General features: G+C 43.5%; 1 protein-coding gene across 1 annotated transcript in view; it reads left to right on the plus strand.

The window, feature by feature from the left end:
* LOC126428402 (UDP-glycosyltransferase UGT5-like) overlaps nt 1-12,900 on the plus strand; it is a 51,947-nt gene extending 39,047 nt beyond the window's left edge. Inside the window, exons 3-5 of the mRNA XM_050090323.1 lie at nt 3,175-3,397; nt 6,988-7,207; nt 12,603-12,900. Coding sequence (XP_049946280.1) covers nt 3,175-3,397; nt 6,988-7,207; nt 12,603-12,900 — 741 coding nt within the window. The remainder of the gene's footprint in view (nt 1-3,174; nt 3,398-6,987; nt 7,208-12,602) is intronic.
* The last annotated feature ends 7,560 nt before the right edge of the window (nt 12,901-20,460 follow it).

Here is a 20,460-nt window from a genome sequence, read left to right on the forward strand (position 1 = left end):
AATGTCAACTTTAGGTTACAGTATCTCCGGATGTAATTAACATTTTACAATGCAACAAACGGCACTGATTACGTATTTGTTTATATGTTCAGATGTGCTGACGAAACTAACGTGGTTCCATTTAAAAAAACATAGGTTTGTGTTAAAAAACATACTTCCGTGCATTTTTTTATGGTTTGTATTAAACAATTACACTAGCCCCTCTCCTCACGTTCGGTCTGTGGAATCGGTTCGTCAGTATTTGATGTGGTTTACGAAATACATCCAGCGGTAGTAACGTTAGGTGACTCACCCTGTATATATATATATATATATATATAACTTGTTTATCGAGCGAGGTGGCGCAGTGGTTAGCACACTGGACTCGCATTCGGGAGGACGACGGTTCAATCCCGTCTCCAGCCATCCTGATTTAGGTTCTCCGTGATTTCCCTAAATCGTTTCAGGCAAATGCCGGGATGGTTCCTTTGAAAGGGCACGGCCGATTTCCTTCCCAATCCTTCCCTAACCCGAGCTTGCGCTCCGTCTCTAATGACCTCGTTGTCGACGGGACGTTAAAGACTAACCACCACCACCATTCAACTTGTTTATATTGCCAGTATTTCCTTCTGAAGAAGAGGTTTTTAACGGCGTTGAAACTATGGTAAAGGGGTTTTAATAAACCTCCCATTTTATATCTGATTGGTTGTTTAGTATTTCTACCAGAAAATTTCGTCGTACAGTTGCTGCTTCAGTTATGCACAAAATTTTAAAAGTATCTTTCAGTCGAAATTGCGCCACTTGGATTAATGCTGTCTTCTAATGGATGAAGTACTACTCATCCACCGCAAGCTACCGCTGCTAAAATTACAGCCTTGTTCGTTGATACTCCTACACTATCACTACTACACTCTGATACTCCTACTGCTCTGATCTGGTGCTGGCTACCGCTGTCCCTTTACATGCTTATTAACTTGTTCACTCATAACTCGTTGCACACGATTTTCTTCATTATCTTTCTGATCTACTGAAATATTCCATCTGCACGTGACCATCTTAATGTCCGTCGAACTGTCAAGATTATGGCTGCAATCTTTGTGTCTCGAAGGTGCCTCGAACCGTCGTCTGCTTGGTGTTTTGACAGGTGGTACCCACGTGCTGGCATCGTGGAAGACACCTTCAAGCGTTAACTTGGTGCCTCCTGCGTCCACACGCAGTATCTTTTATAAGTATGCTGTTCACACTTCAGTCGCTGGGGAGAACACTACTGCGTGCGTGCTAACAAATTCTTCCGTCATCTGCTCCACTTATACTCTGAATTATAGCTAAAATATTCTCCATTCATGGCATCTCCCCGAACAAGTATATCAATGTGCATTACACAAAGTGCTGTTAATACAATTAAAATTTTACATAGCTTACTTAGAACACCCGATAAGTATACATTATGAAACTTCCTGGCAGTATACATTCTGGGAGTATACATTACCGTCAGCCTTTTTTTTTTCTCTCTCTCTCTCTCTCTCTCTCCACCATCCGTTTCTCTAAAAAGTCTTTCATATATCACTCTCCCATCGTCTCCATGTCCTGCTTACAAAGGCAAGTCTAGTGTTACCAGTCATCTCACTAGTCTTTTCCGAAATGGAACGACAATAGTTACTTCCTCCAGTTTCATGAAATAATTCTTTAGACAAATATTTGCAACATTTGCATTCGGAACAAAACAAAAATCCAATATCAATTATAATTAAGCTTATATAAATCGCAGTCGGATACGATTGGACTCTTTCTCCTCGTTCCCTTTCGACTTACTCCTTAACTAAAAACTTGTCAGTTTCTACCAATCTCTTACCATCTGTTCTTAGGTCACCTAAGCCTGATGTGACCTGTTTGAAGGGTAACTGTAATCGTACCTCTGGGGCATTAATTTTTGTTTCCAGGTCCTCAAAACATTCTGTGTTCAGCTCTAAACTGTATATTACATCCCTTCTAGAGTAATCTGTCTGGATCACTTTGACTGAGTACATATGAGATTTGCATTCTTTAAAATTCTTGTGGAGTTCAATTATTCATGAGTATGTGTTACACTGTATAAACATGTCTTCCCCCTTTGGAAATACAATCATTCAGTGGCACTTAAGTGTGTCCATAAACTCCTATCCAATAAATTATTTTCTTAATACAGTTATCTCTAAGAACTTGTCTTATAATAACCTACTTTACAGTTTTCTTGGCAACACATCGAAATTAACACATACATTTGCTTACATGTTTTCTTCCATTTAGCCATTTCTTTACATTGTAAATGATCAGTTAACAACTTTGCATATAAATTCTTAGTGCTATGTACCTGTGAACAATCTTTCTTTAGCTCTATATATACGTCCTGTTCCTTGCCCATATGTAGCTCCTTAATCTCAACTAAAGCTAACGGCCTTCCCGCAGTGGTAACACCGGTTCCAGTCAGATCACCGAAGTTAAGGGCTGTCAGGCTGGGCTAGCACTTGGAGGGGTAACCATCCGGTCTGCCAAGCGCTTTTGGCAAGCGGGGTGCACTCAGCCCTTGTGAGGCAAACTGAGGAGCTACTTGACTGAGAAGTAGCGGCTCCGGTCTCGGAAACTGACATACGGCCGGGAGAGCGGTGTGCCCCTTTATATCCGCATGCAGTGACGTCTATGGACCGAAGATGGTACCGTTGGGCCTTCCAAGGCCTGTTCGGACAGAGTTTAGTTTAGTATTCTCAACTAATGGAATATTAATCACGTAGGTTAACACATAATTCGTTACAAATGCTTCTAGTTCCAGTACTTTCAGCGGCATGTATCCATGTTCTTCCATAAGAGATATTGGAAATGTTACGTCTCTTAATTCAGGTTTGATTAGCCTTAGGTATTTAGTAACCTGTACTATACTTACTATATGTTGTGAAGGCATTCCTTTCTCAGCGTGAACTATTGTGTTCACTATTTGTTCGTATTCTAAACTTAATTTGCTAAATAAGATTTGTAACTGTAGGACTTGTTCATTGCTCGTCACGAAAGCTTCATACTCAGATCTATAGTTCTCAAAGAGTTTATGACAATTGTTCCAATTTACCAATTTATTTCATAAGCAATCGCTAATTTGCGGCGATCGAATCTACCGTTTGCATGACACAGAGATGAGCTACTGAGGATAATCCCTACACGTTGCAGGACATCCAAAGCTTTCTGGACGGAGCAGAATCCGGCGCCGTGTACTTCAGTATGGGAACCAACGTGAGGAGCAGTGACTGGCCGGAGGAGAAGCGGGCGGCCTTCCTGAGGGTGTTCTCCAGACTGGAACAGCGCGTGCTCTGGAAGTGGGAGGCAGACTCGCTTCCAGGCCAGCCCCCGAACGTCAAGATAGGCAAGTGGCTGCCGCAGTCGGACATTCTCGGTGAGTGGCGCGTACACACTGTGGAGGTAGCGCAGTGTGGCGTCTCAAATTATCAGGTAGACTGGAAGGAATTTCCACTCTGCAGCGAAGCCAGTGATGATTTGAAACTCCATGCCGGGATGTCACTCGAGCGTGGCACGCGACCTGCGTTTTGATGGTGACCTCTCTACAGGTTGATCCGGCCAGGCACGACCCCTGACCCGCCGTCACAGCTTTGTCTTCAACAGCACCTCCCTCCTACCTTCTGAACTCTTACACCGTTTCAGTCTGCCAGGAAGTTTCAGCCTAGGGCGCTCTCCACTACAGAGAACTAATTCATTCTAAAAACAATGCCCTGAGTTCTACACTGAAGCTCCAAAGAAACTGGTAAAGGCATGGGTTTTCTAGTCAGAGCTATGTAAACAGGCAAAATACTGCGGTTCCGTCGGCAACGCCCGTACAAGACAACAAGTGTCCGGCGCAGTTGTTAAATTCGGTCACTTCTGCCACAATGCATGTTATCGAGATTTAAGTCGGTTTGATCGTGGTGTTATGGACGGCGCCCGAAAGATGGGACACAGCATCTCAGAGGTAGCGATCAAGTGGGGATTTTCCCGAACGACCATTGCACGAGAGTATCGTGAATATCAGGAATCCGGTAAAACATCCAGTCTCTGTCATCGCTGCGGCCGGAAAAAGATCCTGCAGAACGGGACCAACGACGACTGAAGAGAGTCGTTCAACGTGACAGAAGGGCAAGGTTTCGCAAGGTGCTGCAGATATCAATGCTCGGCCATCAACAAGTGTCAGCGGGCGAACCATTCAATGAAACATCATTGATATGGGCTTTCGGAGCCGAAGGCCCACTTGTGTACCCCTGATGACTGAAGACAGCATCATGAATCCATGCATCATGCATGGTGGAGGCTCTGTAATGTTGTGTGGCGTGTGCAGTTGGACTGATATGGGAATCCTGATAGGTCTAGATACGACTCTGACAGGTTACACATACGTGAACATTCTGTCTGATCATCTGCATCCATTCATGTCCATTGTGCATTCCGACGGTCTAGGGCAATTCCAGCAGGACAATGCAACGCCCCACATGTCAAGAATTGCTACAGAATGGCTCCAGGGACACTGTTCTAACACTTCCGTTGGCCGCCAACCTACCCAGACATGAACATTATTGAGTATATCTAGGCTCTTTGCAATGAGCTGTTCAAAGGGGATCTCCACCCCCTCGTACTCTAGCGGATTTATGGACAGCCCTGCAGGATTCATGGTGTCAGTTCCCTCCAGCACTACTTCCGACATTAGTCGAGTCCATGTCACGTCGTGTTGCGGCACTTCTGCATGCTCTTGGGGGCCCGCACGATATTAAGCAGATGTACCAGTTTCTTTGCCTGTTCAGTATGGAAATAAACCTTACAACTAAAGCGGGACTTTCAATCTCTACTATAGTGTGCAGTTGCGGATGTTTCTCCAGAAGGATTTTTAACGTCTCTAATTGATGCAGATGACAGATTATTCTGAATAATATTTATTCATAGAAGTATCTCAACTGAACGTATAGTGGTCCTGCGATATCCAGTCAAAATGCAAATAGAAAGTAAGCTTATCAAATGCAGAGAGGTGAGAGAATGGTAACGGAATCCCCAAGCTAGTCTTCAAAGATACGCGAAATTAAAACCATTTCGTGATCACGGCACACGAAATATGCACCATCTAAAAATAGCTCAGAGTTCTCCATGATTATTAACAAATTAACATACCTGAGATAACGAACAGAAACTCATGCTCTGTCTATTCCCAATAATTATGTAATCAGAAAAAGTTACAATTACCTATACGACCAAGTTTCGCACATTACCACACCCAGGTCTACCTTCTTCCAGAACGAACATGAAAGCATCCTTCAAAAGTCCAGGATCGTAGCGGCCAGTGACCGCTCTGAATCTGTCACTCATTCAAAAATGCGTAGTCCTGTAATGGCCGTTCTCTTCCCAGAACTACCGAATGCCACGAATGTAACACACTGATCTGCCTTCTTCCGCAACTAGACAAAAAATGTATACAATAATTTTGTTGAGCATACCACGAGAAACAATTTTCTGTCCCTTTTTATTCCAGGAGAGTTCCTCCACTCCCTGTTTCTCCATTGGCTTAAGACCATCCCCATCAAAATTGTTGTTGTTGTTGTGGTCTTCAGTCCTGAGACTGGTTTGATGCAGCTCTCCATGCTACTCTATCTGTGCAAGCTTCTTCATCTCCCAGTACCTACTGCAACCTACATCCTTCTGAATCTGCTTAGTGTATTGATCTCTTGGTCTCCCTCTACGATTTTTACCCTCCACGCTGCCCTCCAATGCTAAATTTGTGATCCCTTGATGCCTCAAAACATGTCCTACCAACCGATCCCTTCTTCTAGTCAAGTTGTGCCACAAACTTCTCTTCCCCCCAATCCTATTCAATACCTCCTCATTAGTTACGTGATCTACCCACCTTATCTTCAGCATTCTTCTGTAGCACCAGATTTCGAAAGCTTCTATTCTCTTCTTGTCCAAACTGGTTATCGTCCATGTTTCACTTCCATACACGGCTACACTCCATACAAATACTTTCAGAAATGACTTCCTGACACTTAAATCTATACTCGATGTTAACAAATTTCTCTTCTTCAGAAACGATTTCCTTGCCATTGCCAGTCTACATTTTATATCCTCTCTACTTCGACCATCATCAGTTATTTTACTCCCTAAATAGCAAAACTCCTTTACTACTTTAGGTGTCTCATTTCCTAATCTAATCCCCTCAGCATCACCCGATTTAATTTGACTACATTCCATTATCCTCGTTTTGCTTTTGTTGATGTTCATCTCATATCCTCCTTTCAAGACACTGTCCATTCCGTTCAACTGCTCTTGCAAGTCCTTTGGTGTCTCTGACAGAATTACAATGTCATCGGCAAACCTCAAAGTTTTTACTTCTTCTCCATGAATTTTAATACCTACTCCGAATTTTTCTTTTGTTTCGTTTACTGCTTGCTCAATATACAGATTGAATAACATCGGGGAGAGGCTACAACCCTGTCTCACTCCTTTCCCAACCACTGCTTCCCTTTCATGCATTCTACGCAGAATAATTGAGGACGTAGGTTGCAAGTGCTACTCTGAGATGAAGAGGTTAGCACAGGGAAGGAATTCGTGGCGGGTCGCATCAAACCAGTCAGTAGACTGATGACCAAAAAAAAAATCACGACTGTTGAAACAGTTGCTCTCGATACATTTAATAAGTTGGCTGTCTCGGTTACAGATGCTCCACGTAATCGGGCCCCCCACAATCTGCCCTCTTCGGAACTCTGTTAGGTCTTTCCTTGCACGTCGACCTCGGCCTCTGAATGCAAACACGAAGTGTGTACTATTCGTAAACAACCTGCACTGATAACTAGTCTGTCTTGAACTACGCGCAGTCCAGCGCGAGATGTGCCTTACCTGCGCTGTTGATCGTCAGTTACAGCCGTGCACTTCCTATCACTGTTCGTATTATTTTGCCTATCCCCTGTACGTTAGAGGCGCCTCTTTGTATGACCGCGGCACGGCGTGTTGCAGCCCACAAGAACGTCCGCGCGTTCATAACGCACGGCGGCCTGCTGAGCACGCAAGAGGCGACGGCGCGGGGCGTGCCGCTGGTGGCCATCCCCGTCTTCCTGGACCAGAAGCTCAACGTGGCGCTCGCCTCCAGGCAGGGCTACGCCGTCAGGCTGGACGTCCACAACATCACCGAGGCCTCCATAGAGTGGGCGCTCACCGAGGTGCTCACCGTTCCCAGGTCAGCTGTAAACGCTGTACAACCGACCACTGTGCGTATCACATTGCAGATAGGTAGATACAGAGATCTACATCTACATGACTACTCTGCAATTCACAAATGTGAATGGCAGAGGGTTCAACGAACCACAATCATACTATCTGTTGTGGCGTAACAAGACAGCTACGCCACACTGAAGTAGCCGAAAGGCACGCGTAATCTCACTTAGGCTAGATAGAGGTCTGAAACAGGATACGTAATAAATGGTAGCAAGAAAAGTACGTATCTGCTTTAATACTTAACTTTTAATTCTTCATCGGTTTACAGCGTTCTTGAGGAGACATTTCATACGATAACTATCAAACTATGTAAGGCTAATGGCGCCTTGCTAGGTCGCAGCCGTGGACTTAGCTGAAGGCTATTCTAACTGTCTCTCGGCAAATAAGAGAAAGGCTTCGTCAGTGTAGTCGCTAGCAAAGTCGTCGTACAACTGGGGCGAGTGCTAGTCCGTATCTCGAGACCTGCCTTGTGGTGGCGCTCGGTCTGCGATCACACAGTGGCGACACGCGGGTCCGACATGTACTAAATGGACCGCGGCCGATTTAAACTACCACCTAGCAAGTGTGGTGTCTGGCGGTGACACCACACTATCTCTCTACCATTCCACTCCCGAACGGCGCGCGGGGGAAAAACGAACACCTAAACCTTTCTGTTAGATCTCTGATTTCTCTTATTTTATTTTGATGATCAATCCCACCTCTGTAGGCTCAACAAAATATTTTCGCATTCGGAAGAGAAAGTTGGTGACTGAAATTTCGTAAATAGAGCTCGCCGCGACGAAAAGTGTCTTTGCTTTAATGACTTCCATCCCAACTCGCGTATCATATCTGCCACACTCTCTCCCCTATTACGCGATAATACAAAACGAGCTTCCCTTTTTTGCACCCTTTCGATGTCCTCCGTCAATCCCACCTGGTAAGGATCCCACACCTCGCAGCAATATTCTAACAGAGGACGAACGAGTGTAGTGTAAGCTGTCTCTTTAGTGGACTTTTTGCATCTTCTAATTGTCCTGCCAATGAAACGCAACCTTTGGCTCGCCTTCCCCACAATATTACTGTGTGGTCTTTCCAACTGAAGTTGTTCGTAATTTTAACACCCAGGTACTTAGTTGAATTGACAGCCTTGAGAATTGTACTATTTATCGAGTAATCGAATTCCAACGGATTTCTTTTGGAACTCGTGTGGATCACCTCACACTTTTCGTTATTTAGCGTCAACTGCCACTTGCCACACCATACAGCAATCTTTTCTAAATCGCTTTGCAACTGATACTGGTCTTCGGATGACCTTACTAGACGGTAAATTACAGCATCATCTGCGAACAACCTAAGAGAACTGCTCAGATTGTCACCCAGGTCATTTATGTAGATCAGGAACAGCAGAGGCCCCAGGACGCTTCCCTGGGGAACACCTGATATCACTTCTGTTTTACTCGATGATTTGCCGTCTATTACTACGAACTGCGACCTTCCTGACAGGAAATCACGAATCCAATCGCACAACTGAGACGATACCCCATAGGCCCGCAGCTTGATTAGAAGTCGCTTGTGAGGAACGGTGTCAAAAGCTTTCGGGAAATCTAGAAAAACGGAATCAACTTGAGATCCCCTGTCGATAGCGGCCATTACTTCGTGCGCATAAAGAGCTAGCTGCGTTGCACAAGAACGATGTTTTCTGAAACCATGCTGATGTGAGACGGACGGGGGGACAGGGGGACGAGGGGACGGTGGACGGGGGGGGGGGGGGGGAGGAGCAACCTGGCGGTCCGCTTGCGCAAGATGATCGGTAGGGAGGAGACACTTCCTAGCAGCCAAAAGTTGTGAAGTCACAGCTCAAGTAAAGCAATTACACCTGAAAAAAAGGTGTGATCATAAAATTAACAGCAATACCAGCCCTCGGCGGCAAAAAAGGAGTCTTTTGACCCAGGTTTCGGCACTGCTATGAGTACCTTCATCAGAAATAAAACTCTCAAACAGCCATGTCACACATTAAACTAAAAATCAAGCGATAAAGCTTCAGTCACAAAGTTTGTAAAACGGGATACATAAAAGGCAAGCAAGAATACATAAAACGCTTGCCTTTTATGTATTCTGTATTATAAATTTTGTGACTACAGCTTCATCGCTTGATTCTTACTTTAATATGTGCTACTGTAGCTCGACGCATGTCAGCAGCTCATAGCGGCTTGCCTTTTACGGATTCTGTTTCACAAATTTTGTGACTAAAGATTTATCGCTTGATTTTCAGTTTAATATGCGACATACAAATTTGACAGTTTTATTTCTGATGAAGGCACCCATAGCAGTGCCGTAACCTGGATCCAAAGACTCTTTTTTGCCACCGAGAGCTGATATTACTGTTTATTCTACTTTGTGAACGGTCGCTGACGACGCAGCCATGTACAAAATTTTACGTGTGACCGTCTCTTTGGAGTTTATGGTGGTTGTATGGACATAATCGTTCAAAATTATACCCCCCCCCCCCCCTCTAATGTGGCGTGCACTATACAGGATGGTCCAATGATCGTGGCCGGGCCTAACATTACGGAAGGCGAACTACTCACAGTTGAGAGGAATGTCGTTACACGTACTTCCAAATGCATTGAGGTTGACGGACATCATTTTGAGCATTTATTGCATTAACGTGGTATTTACAGGTAATCACGATGTAACAGTATGCGTTCTCAGAAATGATAAGTTCACAAGGGTACATGTGTCACATTGGAACAACCGAAATAAATTGTTGAAACGTACCTACGTTCTGTATTTTAATTTAAAAAACCTACCTGTTACCAACTGTTCGTCTAAAATTGTGAACCATATCTTTGTGACTATTACAGCGCCATCTATCACAAAGCGAAAAAAGTGGTCCAACTAAAACATTCATATTTCTTTACGCACTACACGAATATGTAATAAAAATGGGGGTTCCTATTTAAAAAACGCAGTTGATATCCGTTTGACCTATGGCAGCACCATCTAGTGGGCCAACCATAGCGCCATCTGGTTTCCCCCTACAAGCTAGACAAGTTTCCGTCTTTGTAGTTTTTTCGTTTGACGCTTCTTTCGTGAGAGATTTGGTCCGGTCACGATCAATGGACCACCCATATATATGGTGGCATAAAAGGAGTCTTTGGACCCAGGTTGCGGCACTGCTATGGGTGCCTTCATCAGAAATAAAACTGTCAAATTTGTATATATATATATATATATATATATATATATATATATATATATATATATATATATATATATGAAAATTCAGACAAATAAAACTGTATTATTTCCGAGTATGGATGATTTTGCACGCTTTGCAAGCATTGTGGACCTCCCCGGAATCGGTGAGGAAGGGAATATATGGGAAACACTGACGTGAAGAAGGGGAAGTATGATAATAAAACATCCATTAAGACGTCGGGGAATAATTTCTATGGTATTAGAGGGACTGTAGAGGCTAAAAACTGTAGGGGAAGTCAGTGATTGGAATACATACAGCAGATAATTGAGGACGTAGGTTGCAAGTACTAATCTGAGATGGAAAGTCTGGCACAGGAGAGAAGTTCGTGCTGGTCCACATCAAACCCGTCTGGAGACTGATGACTCAAGAAAAAAAGTCATAACAGAAGGCGATTCAACACATGTCCGGTTTCGGGCTTGTGCCCATCTTCAGGTGGTTTATGTTCATTTGCATGTTTTCACACCAGGTGTCGGTGATCACAGTTTAAATCAAAAGCAAATATAACGATGATGACGAAATAGACACAAATGATACATTTCGAAGTGGCTAAGCGACATGTGTTGCAAAATGTTATACGGGGGTCGTTCAATAAGTAACGCCCCACATTTTTTAAAAAAAAAAGCCATTAATATACATAGAGAAACATCCTTGTTGGTTTTGTTCTGTGCGCCGGTGAAATTTCGAACCGTTCTGGCAGATGGCAGAGCCGTAGTACAGAGTCAAAATGGCGTCTACATACGACTCACGTTATAAGCAGGGTGCTGTTATTGTATTCTTGTGTGCCGAAAAAGAAACCGTAGTGAACATCCTTAAACGTTTTTGTGCAATGTACGGCGATGCTGCAGTTGATAGGAGTACAGCTGGGCGATGGGTAAACAAAGTTACAGCCTCAGGAAATGCAGAAACGGAGCTCCATGACCAGCCACGCTCGGGACGTCCTGTCACAGTCACTGCTCCGGACATGCCGAATCGTGCGGATGCCTTTATTCGTGCCGACCGGCGCATCAGAACTCGACAATTGTCTCTACAGTTGTCGGTCAGCTTTGTAAGTGCGTGTGCAACGGTCGAGACTCTCTGATATTCAAAGAGATGCTCACGATGGGTTCCACGAATGCTCACAGCGGACCACAAGATTCAAAGAAAGGCCATTTCACCTGAATTGTTGGAGCAGCGTTTTGAGACCGTCAGAGACGCCTTTCGGTCACGGATCGTTACGGGGGACGAAAGCTGGGTGCACCACTTTGCGCCGGAAACAAAACGGCAGTCCATGGAGTGGCATCATCCTCATTCACCACAAAATAAGAAATTCAAGACGACCCCCTCTGCCGGAAATGTCATGGTGACAGTCTGCAGGGTTTGTAATGGCATCATTCTCGTGGATGTGATGGTAAGAGGGTCAACCATCAATTCAGAGGCATACGTGAAGACTCTGAATAACTCAAGAACCGTTTCAGACTTGTTGGATCGGACAAGAATCCAGCAGAAATCTTGTTCCAACACGATAATGCACACCCACGCACAAGTCTGAGAACCCGGGAACACATCGCCAAATAGGGTTGGACGCCATTGCTTCATCCACTCTGCAGTCCAGACTGGCACCATCGGACTTCCATCTCTTTGGGCCGCTTAAAGATGACGAGAGTGTCAGTCATGCAGGACAAGGTGCAGAACAAGACCTTTTACCAGCAGGGAATACATACATGCTCTTCCACGTTGGCGTACGGCCATAGAAAGTGACGGAGACAACGTAGAAAAATAGAACATGGACTAGACATGTATATGTATATTGTCACCAAATTCACACTGGTAAAAGTAAATATGTTTTAAAAATAAGTGCGGCATTACTTATTGAACGACCCTCGTATTTCTTACAATGTAAATTGGGAGAGGGCGTAAATAACGATTGTATTTAAAACAATACTGCCCCATAATGGTGAGGCACTTTGCTGTTGGCGCAAGGCCTATCAACTGCCATGACTGAGACCTACATATGTCACTACATCTTTAGTTCTGAATATGATGGTACTGAGGAGCTGCTGTGCAGTTTCCGTGCTGAAGCATATTGTACTAAGACTGTGGAATTTTTTGTGTGGACGTTGCCTTTCATGCTTCGCAGGTACCGTGAGAGAGCCGAACACCTGTCGCGCATCTTCAACGACCGGCCGACGCACCCGCTGGACGAGGCGGTCTACTGGACAGAGTACGTGATCAGGCACCAGGGGGCGCCCCACCTCAGGTCCGCCGCGCTCCACCTCTCGTGGTACCAGTACCTGCTGCTAGATGTCGTCGCTGCGCTGCTACTCGTGTTCCTGGTGGTCAGTTTTGTGATACGAGCTGTCATCCGGCGTCTGTTCACAGTTACACCTCATCCAACTGGATTCGGATCGCGTGAAAAATTTACCAAGAAGGACTAATGGTGTCGTGCTTGTCGCAGGAAATTTTTTTTCGCAGTGTCCGTGTGTTAGTCTTGTTTGGTCTCACCATTCCTTTCTGTATCTTATGATAATATAAAGACACCATTTCACCCCACCAACCCCCGGGCTTCCTCTCCCCCTTCCTCCCTCCCCCCTATCTCCCCTGCCCGTGGCATCTCTGCTCTCCCCTCTTGCTCTCCCACTCCCCTTCCTCCTCCTCCTCCTCCTCTCTTGGCAGGTCCCCGGACTCGCACACGTATAGTGAACATTCGCGCGCCGGAGATCGTCGCCTTTTGTGCTTCGTGTGTGTGACGTCATATAGTGTTTTTGGTGTCCGCCGTCCCACTCTTACGTTCACTTGTGCCGTCGGACTCACCAGTGTTTTGTGCGCCGTGCCAACGTGTTTTCAGTGTTGTTATCGTCACATGTGAACGACTCCGTGTTTTTTATGTCTCTGTGACCTCTCTCTTTTGCCCGTCACTTTGTTCATTGTCATTCACCATGTTTTATACTCTTGTAAAACGCTATGGCTGAAGAGCGGCGTAGTGTGCCGCTGCCAGCCTACCTGAATTGTACAGGTTTTAAAATAACAATAAAGTAAAAAAAAAAAAAAAAAAAAAAAAACCCCACCAATAACGACAAAGGATAGGAATGGTCGGTGCTGATCACGAGCCAATTGACGACGAGCAAGCAGAGAGGAGATGCACTGATTTCTGTTATCTTTGGCTTAGGGCATGCGGTACCCATGCACACGCTTGCTCAACCTGCATGCACGCAAATGTCGTGCGATGGTGAAATGATAACAGTCCATGGCAATTGTTATTTCTCGAGTACAGTGAAGTAGATTATTGTGGATTAATGTGCTTAAACGATCTTCATCAATACCCGAAAGTCTTCCTGAACATGGGAAGTCACTAATGAGAAAACTATTTTCTTGCGTGCTCTGTCAGTGGCATTATAGCCATACAGGGTACAAATGCTTCTAGCTGCTGTCACCCCCATATTGAACTCAAACATAAGAACGTGTCGGAAATGTTCCGATTTCTCCGCTTGACCATTTTCTAGCGTCCACAGCTCCACTTTCTGCATCCAAACACGAAAATGACGATATGTAAATTCAAATAGCAACAGTGAAAAACGACTATCCATAAATAAATCAATAGCAACCGTCATACCAATATGCGAAAATAAAACGCTACAAACGTATGCACCAACGTAATAGTAAACATTGGTGTGTGTTATGCCAAAGCAATCTTCAAATGTTATGTTGAAAACTAGTGTGCGATATTTCATGTTTTTCAGTGCCAGAAGAATAAATGTTTCGTTAGTGATTTGTTATACTTTTTTCTGTAATTCCAGTCCTGTTAAAATCGTTAAAAAATCATGAAAATTGACTCTGAAAATGCTAGGTTCACATAAAACATCGAAAAAGTAACGTTTGTGGCACGCAAATGTCGTAATACACAGATTTTCAAAATTGCACGGTTTAAAATTTCTTTTCGTAGTGAATGTGTGTTATTTATCACAAATGATGACATGTTTTGACCCTTTTATTTCTCAAATATATACGAAATCAATTTTATAATCATTAGAGAGTTGAAATAAAAACGTTTCACTTTTTGGCGAGGTCTTTTTACGAAATCTTAGTCGCCAAATTTCTTCTCCAGATGCGGGAATAATACGTCGTCTCTCACCTACCTAAAAAAAAAAAAAAAAACGATCGTTGTAATAAAATATGACAAATCGGAGTTCGTACGAAAATAATTAGCACGTGCTGTTCGACAGCGGAACGGGCGAGAAATAGATTGGATTAAATCCAGTTTTCATTCCATAGATCCAAAACTGAGATGAGTCTCATGGGTGTGGAGCAAGTCAGAAAGTATAACACATTAGACTTTTAATATAATACTCACTATCGTGATCATTTGTCAGGAGATTGTCAAAATATGTGAATACAGTACAGTAAACTGGAACTGCTAATATTTACAGAGCTAATACACTGTCAGAATGAAACATAGTTACCCACTGGTCTAACAGTCCCTGTTAAGATGATAAAGAAGTTGCCTTTCAAAAAGTCTTTTATGCTCTGTTTAATGTGTGCTTTATCTGAAATGAAGTTTTTAATTATTGTTGACAATTTGTTGAATATTGGACTCCTTTTTGGACCAAGCTAAGTGATTTTAGGTCTTTATGTAGATTTTTCTTATTCCTAGTATTCATACTATGTATTGAGCTATTGACTGGAAATTACTTGCAACGAATTTCATTAAGGAATAACTATACTGAGAAACAGTGGTCAAAATACGAAGTTCTTTGAACAGATTTCTACATGATGTTCTTGAATTTACACAACAAATGTGTCTTCTTACACGCTTTTGCATGCTGAAAACTTTTGCTCGGCTTAACGAGTTACCATAGAATATAATCACGTAGGCCATAGTAGAATGAAAGTATGAAAGTTTTTTTTGTTTTTATTTATATCCCCTACATCTGACATAATTCCCACAGCAAATACAAGCTGGTTTCGGCGCTTCAGCAATGCTGTGGTACACTTTTCCCAGCTGAATTTACTGTCAAGCTGTAATCCTAGAAATTTAACACTGTTAACCTCTTCCATCTTTGTGTCTTCATATGTTATATACATGCTGAAAGAAAATCCCTTACAGGTTCTGAACTGCATATAGTGGGTCTTTCAAGGTTTAATGACAGTGAATTAGTTTCAATCCATTTACCAATGTCAGGCAAAATTTGATTAGCAACTATTTAAAATCTGTACTTGAATTGCTACTTGTTTCAATGTTTGCATCTGCAACAAAAAGACTACTATGCACCTGGCAGTGTAACAAACGAGAGGTCATTAAAGCACACAAGAAAAAGTGACGGACCAAAGATGGAACCTTGAGGAACACCACATGTAATTGATTCCCAATGAGATGAAGCCTCTTCCAAGCACTTAAGTGTGAATTGCAGAGCAGTCGCGTAATTCCGTGCCCACTACAATCGTAATTAGTTACGTCGACTGGTTGTAGGGGCCCTGTGCTGCGGAGCTTAGTGTTTAACGACGTCCGCCGGAGGTGTGCTCCGATACACTTACGCCTGCACCAACATTGTACTCTGTCGTCACATCTGCCGCGTATCACCGCATATCCTGCACTACAGGGCGGGCAACATTCTGCGGCGAGGCTTGCAAGTCCGACACTTCGTGGCGCACTAGTGGTTCCGCCGTGCTCCAACCACATCCCCACACACGCTCACGGCAGCAGCACGACAACGTTCTCCGTTTCCAAGACTCTCGTTCCCAGTCGCCAGGCCATAGCACTCTGTCCTCCTTCTAAGTCACTTATGTCTGTGGGTTCCCCTGTCCTCCATTGGTGTGTTTGTTCAGCGTGTATTTGCTATAAATCCAAGTGCATCTGCACCTACCGTATTCTACGGACTATACGAGGTGCGGCTAGAAAAAAACCGGACTAATACTGGTGAAACAATAAAATGAATGCAATAAGGCTGAAAGTCGCGTGGCCTGTCACGTGACTCTCGCTCCGCCTACTGCTCGAGTTTCATCTGCCTCCTGCACTCAGTCTGCCCGTGGCGTCTGTTTTAAGTAGTTGACGTTTTGTCTGTGCGTCGGAAAATGTTGAGTGTACAGAAAGAACAGCGTGTTAACATCAAATTTTGTTTCAAACTAGGAAAATCTGCAAGTGAAACGTTTGTAATGTTACAACAAGTGTACGGCGATGATTGTTTATCGCGAACACAAGTGTTTGAGTGGTTTAAACGATTTAAAGATGGCCGCGAAGACACCAGTGACGACACTCGTACTGGCAGACCATTGTCAGCAAAAACTGATGCAAACATTGAAAAAATCGGTAAACTTGTTCGACAAGACAACAAGTCAACTCCTGTTAAGTCAGACACTGCTCTGATTGTTAAACGGCGATCTTTTCGAACAAGTTTGCCGATTTTTTCAATGTTTGCATCAGTTTTTGCTGACAATGGTCTGCCAGTACGAGTGTCGTCACTGGTGTCTTCGCGGCCATCTTTAAATCGTTTAAACCACTCAAACACTTGTGTTCGCGATAAACAATCATCGCCGTACACTTGTTGTAACATTACAAACGTTTCACTTGCAGATTTTCCTAGTTTGAAACAAAATTTGATGTCAACACGCTGTTCTTTCTGTACACTCAACATTTTCCGACGTACAGACAAAACGTCAACTACTTAAAACAGACGCCACGGACAGACTGAGTGCAGGAGGCAGATGAAACTCGAGCAGTAGGCGGAGCGAGTGTCACGTGACAGGCCACGCGACTTTCAGCCTTATTGCATTCGTTTTATTGTTTCACCAGCACTAGTCTGGTTTTTTTCTAGCCACACCTCGTAATACGTACTTTTCTCTTCTAAAAATTCCCTCCAAAATTCTGGTACGTCTTGCACTCGTAACTAATATAAAAATGTCTACAGCCTGATTTAAAATTCCCGCTAGTCTTAAAAATGGCCATATATTCGATGGCTGCATATGATTCAACTGGGAGCAGCAATGCACCGATACGACGAACGTGAGTTGCGGGGATCCACAAGCTTGCTGTCTCTCTCCTGCCCCGCCATGACAAACCCAGAACCCTGTCTATCCTATGATGAGTCATTGGAGTCTACGGTACCAGTGAACCTGAAAGTGATTTGTGTTATCGGTAACAGTACAATATTTATATTAGTAGCTAGTTTCGAAATAGAAAGAAAATAAAAGGTATTCATATGATGTGGGCTGTAAATTGAAGGTAATAGCACATGGAGAAGAACACATGGAAACACAGCAGCTGAGCTGCATATCGGCCCTCCACCAAAGAAAAATCCATTCGCTATTGGCATCCTAGTAAAGAATAAGTGAAAAAAAAAATGAGGAAGACTACATATACAAATATGCAGCCAAAACTAGACGATGACGTATTGAAATGAATTCAAGGACACCGTCAAGCCGAGCGGTGTGGCCGAGCGGTTCTAGGCGCTTCAGTCTGGAGCCGCGCGAACGCTACGGTCGCAGGTTCGAATCCTGCCTCGGGCATGGATGTGTGTGATATCCTTAGGTTAGTTAGGTTTAAGTAGTTCTAAATTCTAGGTGACTGATGACCTCAGCAGTTAAGTCCCATAGTGCTCAGAGCCATTTGAACCATTTGAACACCGTAAAAATGGCACTGACATTAATACAAAAATGATTCCAATACACGCTCTTAAGCTAGCGCTACAGTGGAACTTAACAGACTTTAAGGGTGGAGTTGGTTGGTGCTACAGGTTTATGAAGCATCATGGACTTAGCATGCGAACCAAACCCAGAACATCTCTGAAAATGCCACAAGAGTATGACAAGAAAATATTATCCTTCCATAACTTTATTATTCAACATCGAAGGAAAACCAGTGTGGAACTAAGTCAGATAGCGAATATGGACGAAACTCTTCTGATATTTAATGTGCCGAGTAACAGAGAACTGTTACCATAAAAAGGGCTAAAACTGTAACTATGAAAAGAAGTGGACATGAAAAAATGCACTACGCTGTTGTCCTTTCATGCCGTGCTGTCGGTACTAAACTTAATCCAATGATCATTTTCAAGCACAAAATAATGCCAAAAGCTTCTGAAATACCGCCAGGTGTTGTTGTCTATGTACATAAGAAGGGTTAGACGGACGAGGCTGGTGTGAAACTGTGGATTACCAGACTGTGTGAGAGAAAGAAATAAAAAAAAGAAAGAAGGAATTCTCTTCTTGTGCCAGATCGGTTTATTAATCATTTGAAAAATTCTGTGAAAGAGAAAATGCGGCAGGGAAATACAGAGATCGCTGTTATTACGTTAGGAGTTACTTCACAGTTGCAAACTCTTGATGTCTAGATAAATAAATCATTTAAAGTGTATGTGAGACAGGAATTGAACAAACAGGTGATGGCTGAAACCCAACTTGAATTCACGCCGAAGCAAGTGTGTCAGTGGACAAAACAGTACTGGTCTAGAGTGAGAGAAAACACTATTGTCAAATCTTTCAAGAAGTGCGGCATAAGTGATGCTATCGATGGCAGTCAAGACTATCTTACGAGGGCTATCCACAAACTACATTACGTTTTGGAATTAAAAATAAATAAAGTATTGGAATTTTTTTTTATTATATACAGATGAAAGCCACACTTCACTACTACTTTTCTACATAGTTGCCATTTAAATTAAGGCACTTATCGTAGCGATGGGCAAGCTTGGAAATCCCTTCGTCTTAAAATTCGGCCGCCTGCGCCTTCAACCACGTGGTTACCTCTTCTTGAAGATGTGCGTCGTCATAAAAACGCTGCATAGCCAACCACTTCTTCATTGCTGGGAATAAGTGGAAGTCGCTCGGGGCCAGGTCGGGACTGTACGGCGGATGAGGAAACAACTCCCACTTAAAAGATTCGATAACTTCACGAGTGGCATTTGCCGTGTGGGCCCGGGCGTTGTCGTGAATCAGCAAGATCTTTGAGCCCAACTTTCCCCTGCGCTTGTTTTGTATTGCTCTTCTGAGGTTGTGCAGAGTTTGGTAATACCTTTGAGAGTTTATTGTAGTGCCTCTTTCCAGGGAATTCACAAAAATCGTATTTCTACAGGGTTACTGATTAACCACGTGGTTAAAGGCGTAGGCGGCCGAATTTTACGACGAAGGAATTTCCAAGCTCGTCCATCGCTACGATAAGTGCCTTAATTTAAGTGGCAACTATGTAGAAAAGTAGTATTTAAGTGTGGCTTTCATCTGTATATAATAAAAAAAATTTCCAATACTTTATTTATTTTTAATTCCAAAACATAATGTACTTTGTGGATAGCACTCGTATACATGAGGAGGACAACGATGACGACGAAGAGGAAGAGGATGAGGATGAGGAAGAGGAAGAGGAGGAAGAAGAAGAAGAAAGTTCAGATGGTGATTTTCAGGGATTTTAAAGATAAGTTTCGTTTTATAAACTAACCATTTTTTAGTCTGTCTTTCCAGTCTAATAATGAAATTAAAAATATTATTTTTTTAAAAAGTTGCTTATAAATTAAGGTGCATCTTATAACCTGTAGCGTCTTATAGTGGGTTGGTTGGTTTGGGGAAGGAGACCAGACAGCGAGGTCATCGGTCTCATCGGATTAGGGAAGGACGGGGAAGGAAGTCGGCCGTGCCCTTTGAAAGGAACCATCCCGGCATTTGCCTGGAGCGATTTAGGGAAATCACGGAAAACCTAAATCAGGATGGCCGGACGCGGGATTGAACCGTCGTCCTCCCGAATGCGAGTCCAGTGTCTAACCACTGCACTACCTCGCTCGGTGCGTCTTATAGTCCGTAGTGTCTTATAGACCGTAAAACACAGGGCAGCTACATCCACATATACATCAGGTGCCTGACAGAGCGTTAATTTTCATGTTCAAGAAATTATTCACGCAGGAGAATCGTACACACGTACTGTCGTTTGACCATCAAGCAGACTCCCATATGGTAATAAACATGTCTGGCATAGAAAAACAATTGAAGGAGATGAAAACAAATAAGTCACCAGGTCC

This window comes from Schistocerca serialis, chromosome 12 (genome assembly GCF_023864345.2).
Source record: "Schistocerca serialis cubense isolate TAMUIC-IGC-003099 chromosome 12, iqSchSeri2.2, whole genome shotgun sequence".
Classification (NCBI taxonomy): domain Eukaryota; kingdom Metazoa; phylum Arthropoda; class Insecta; order Orthoptera; family Acrididae; genus Schistocerca; species Schistocerca serialis.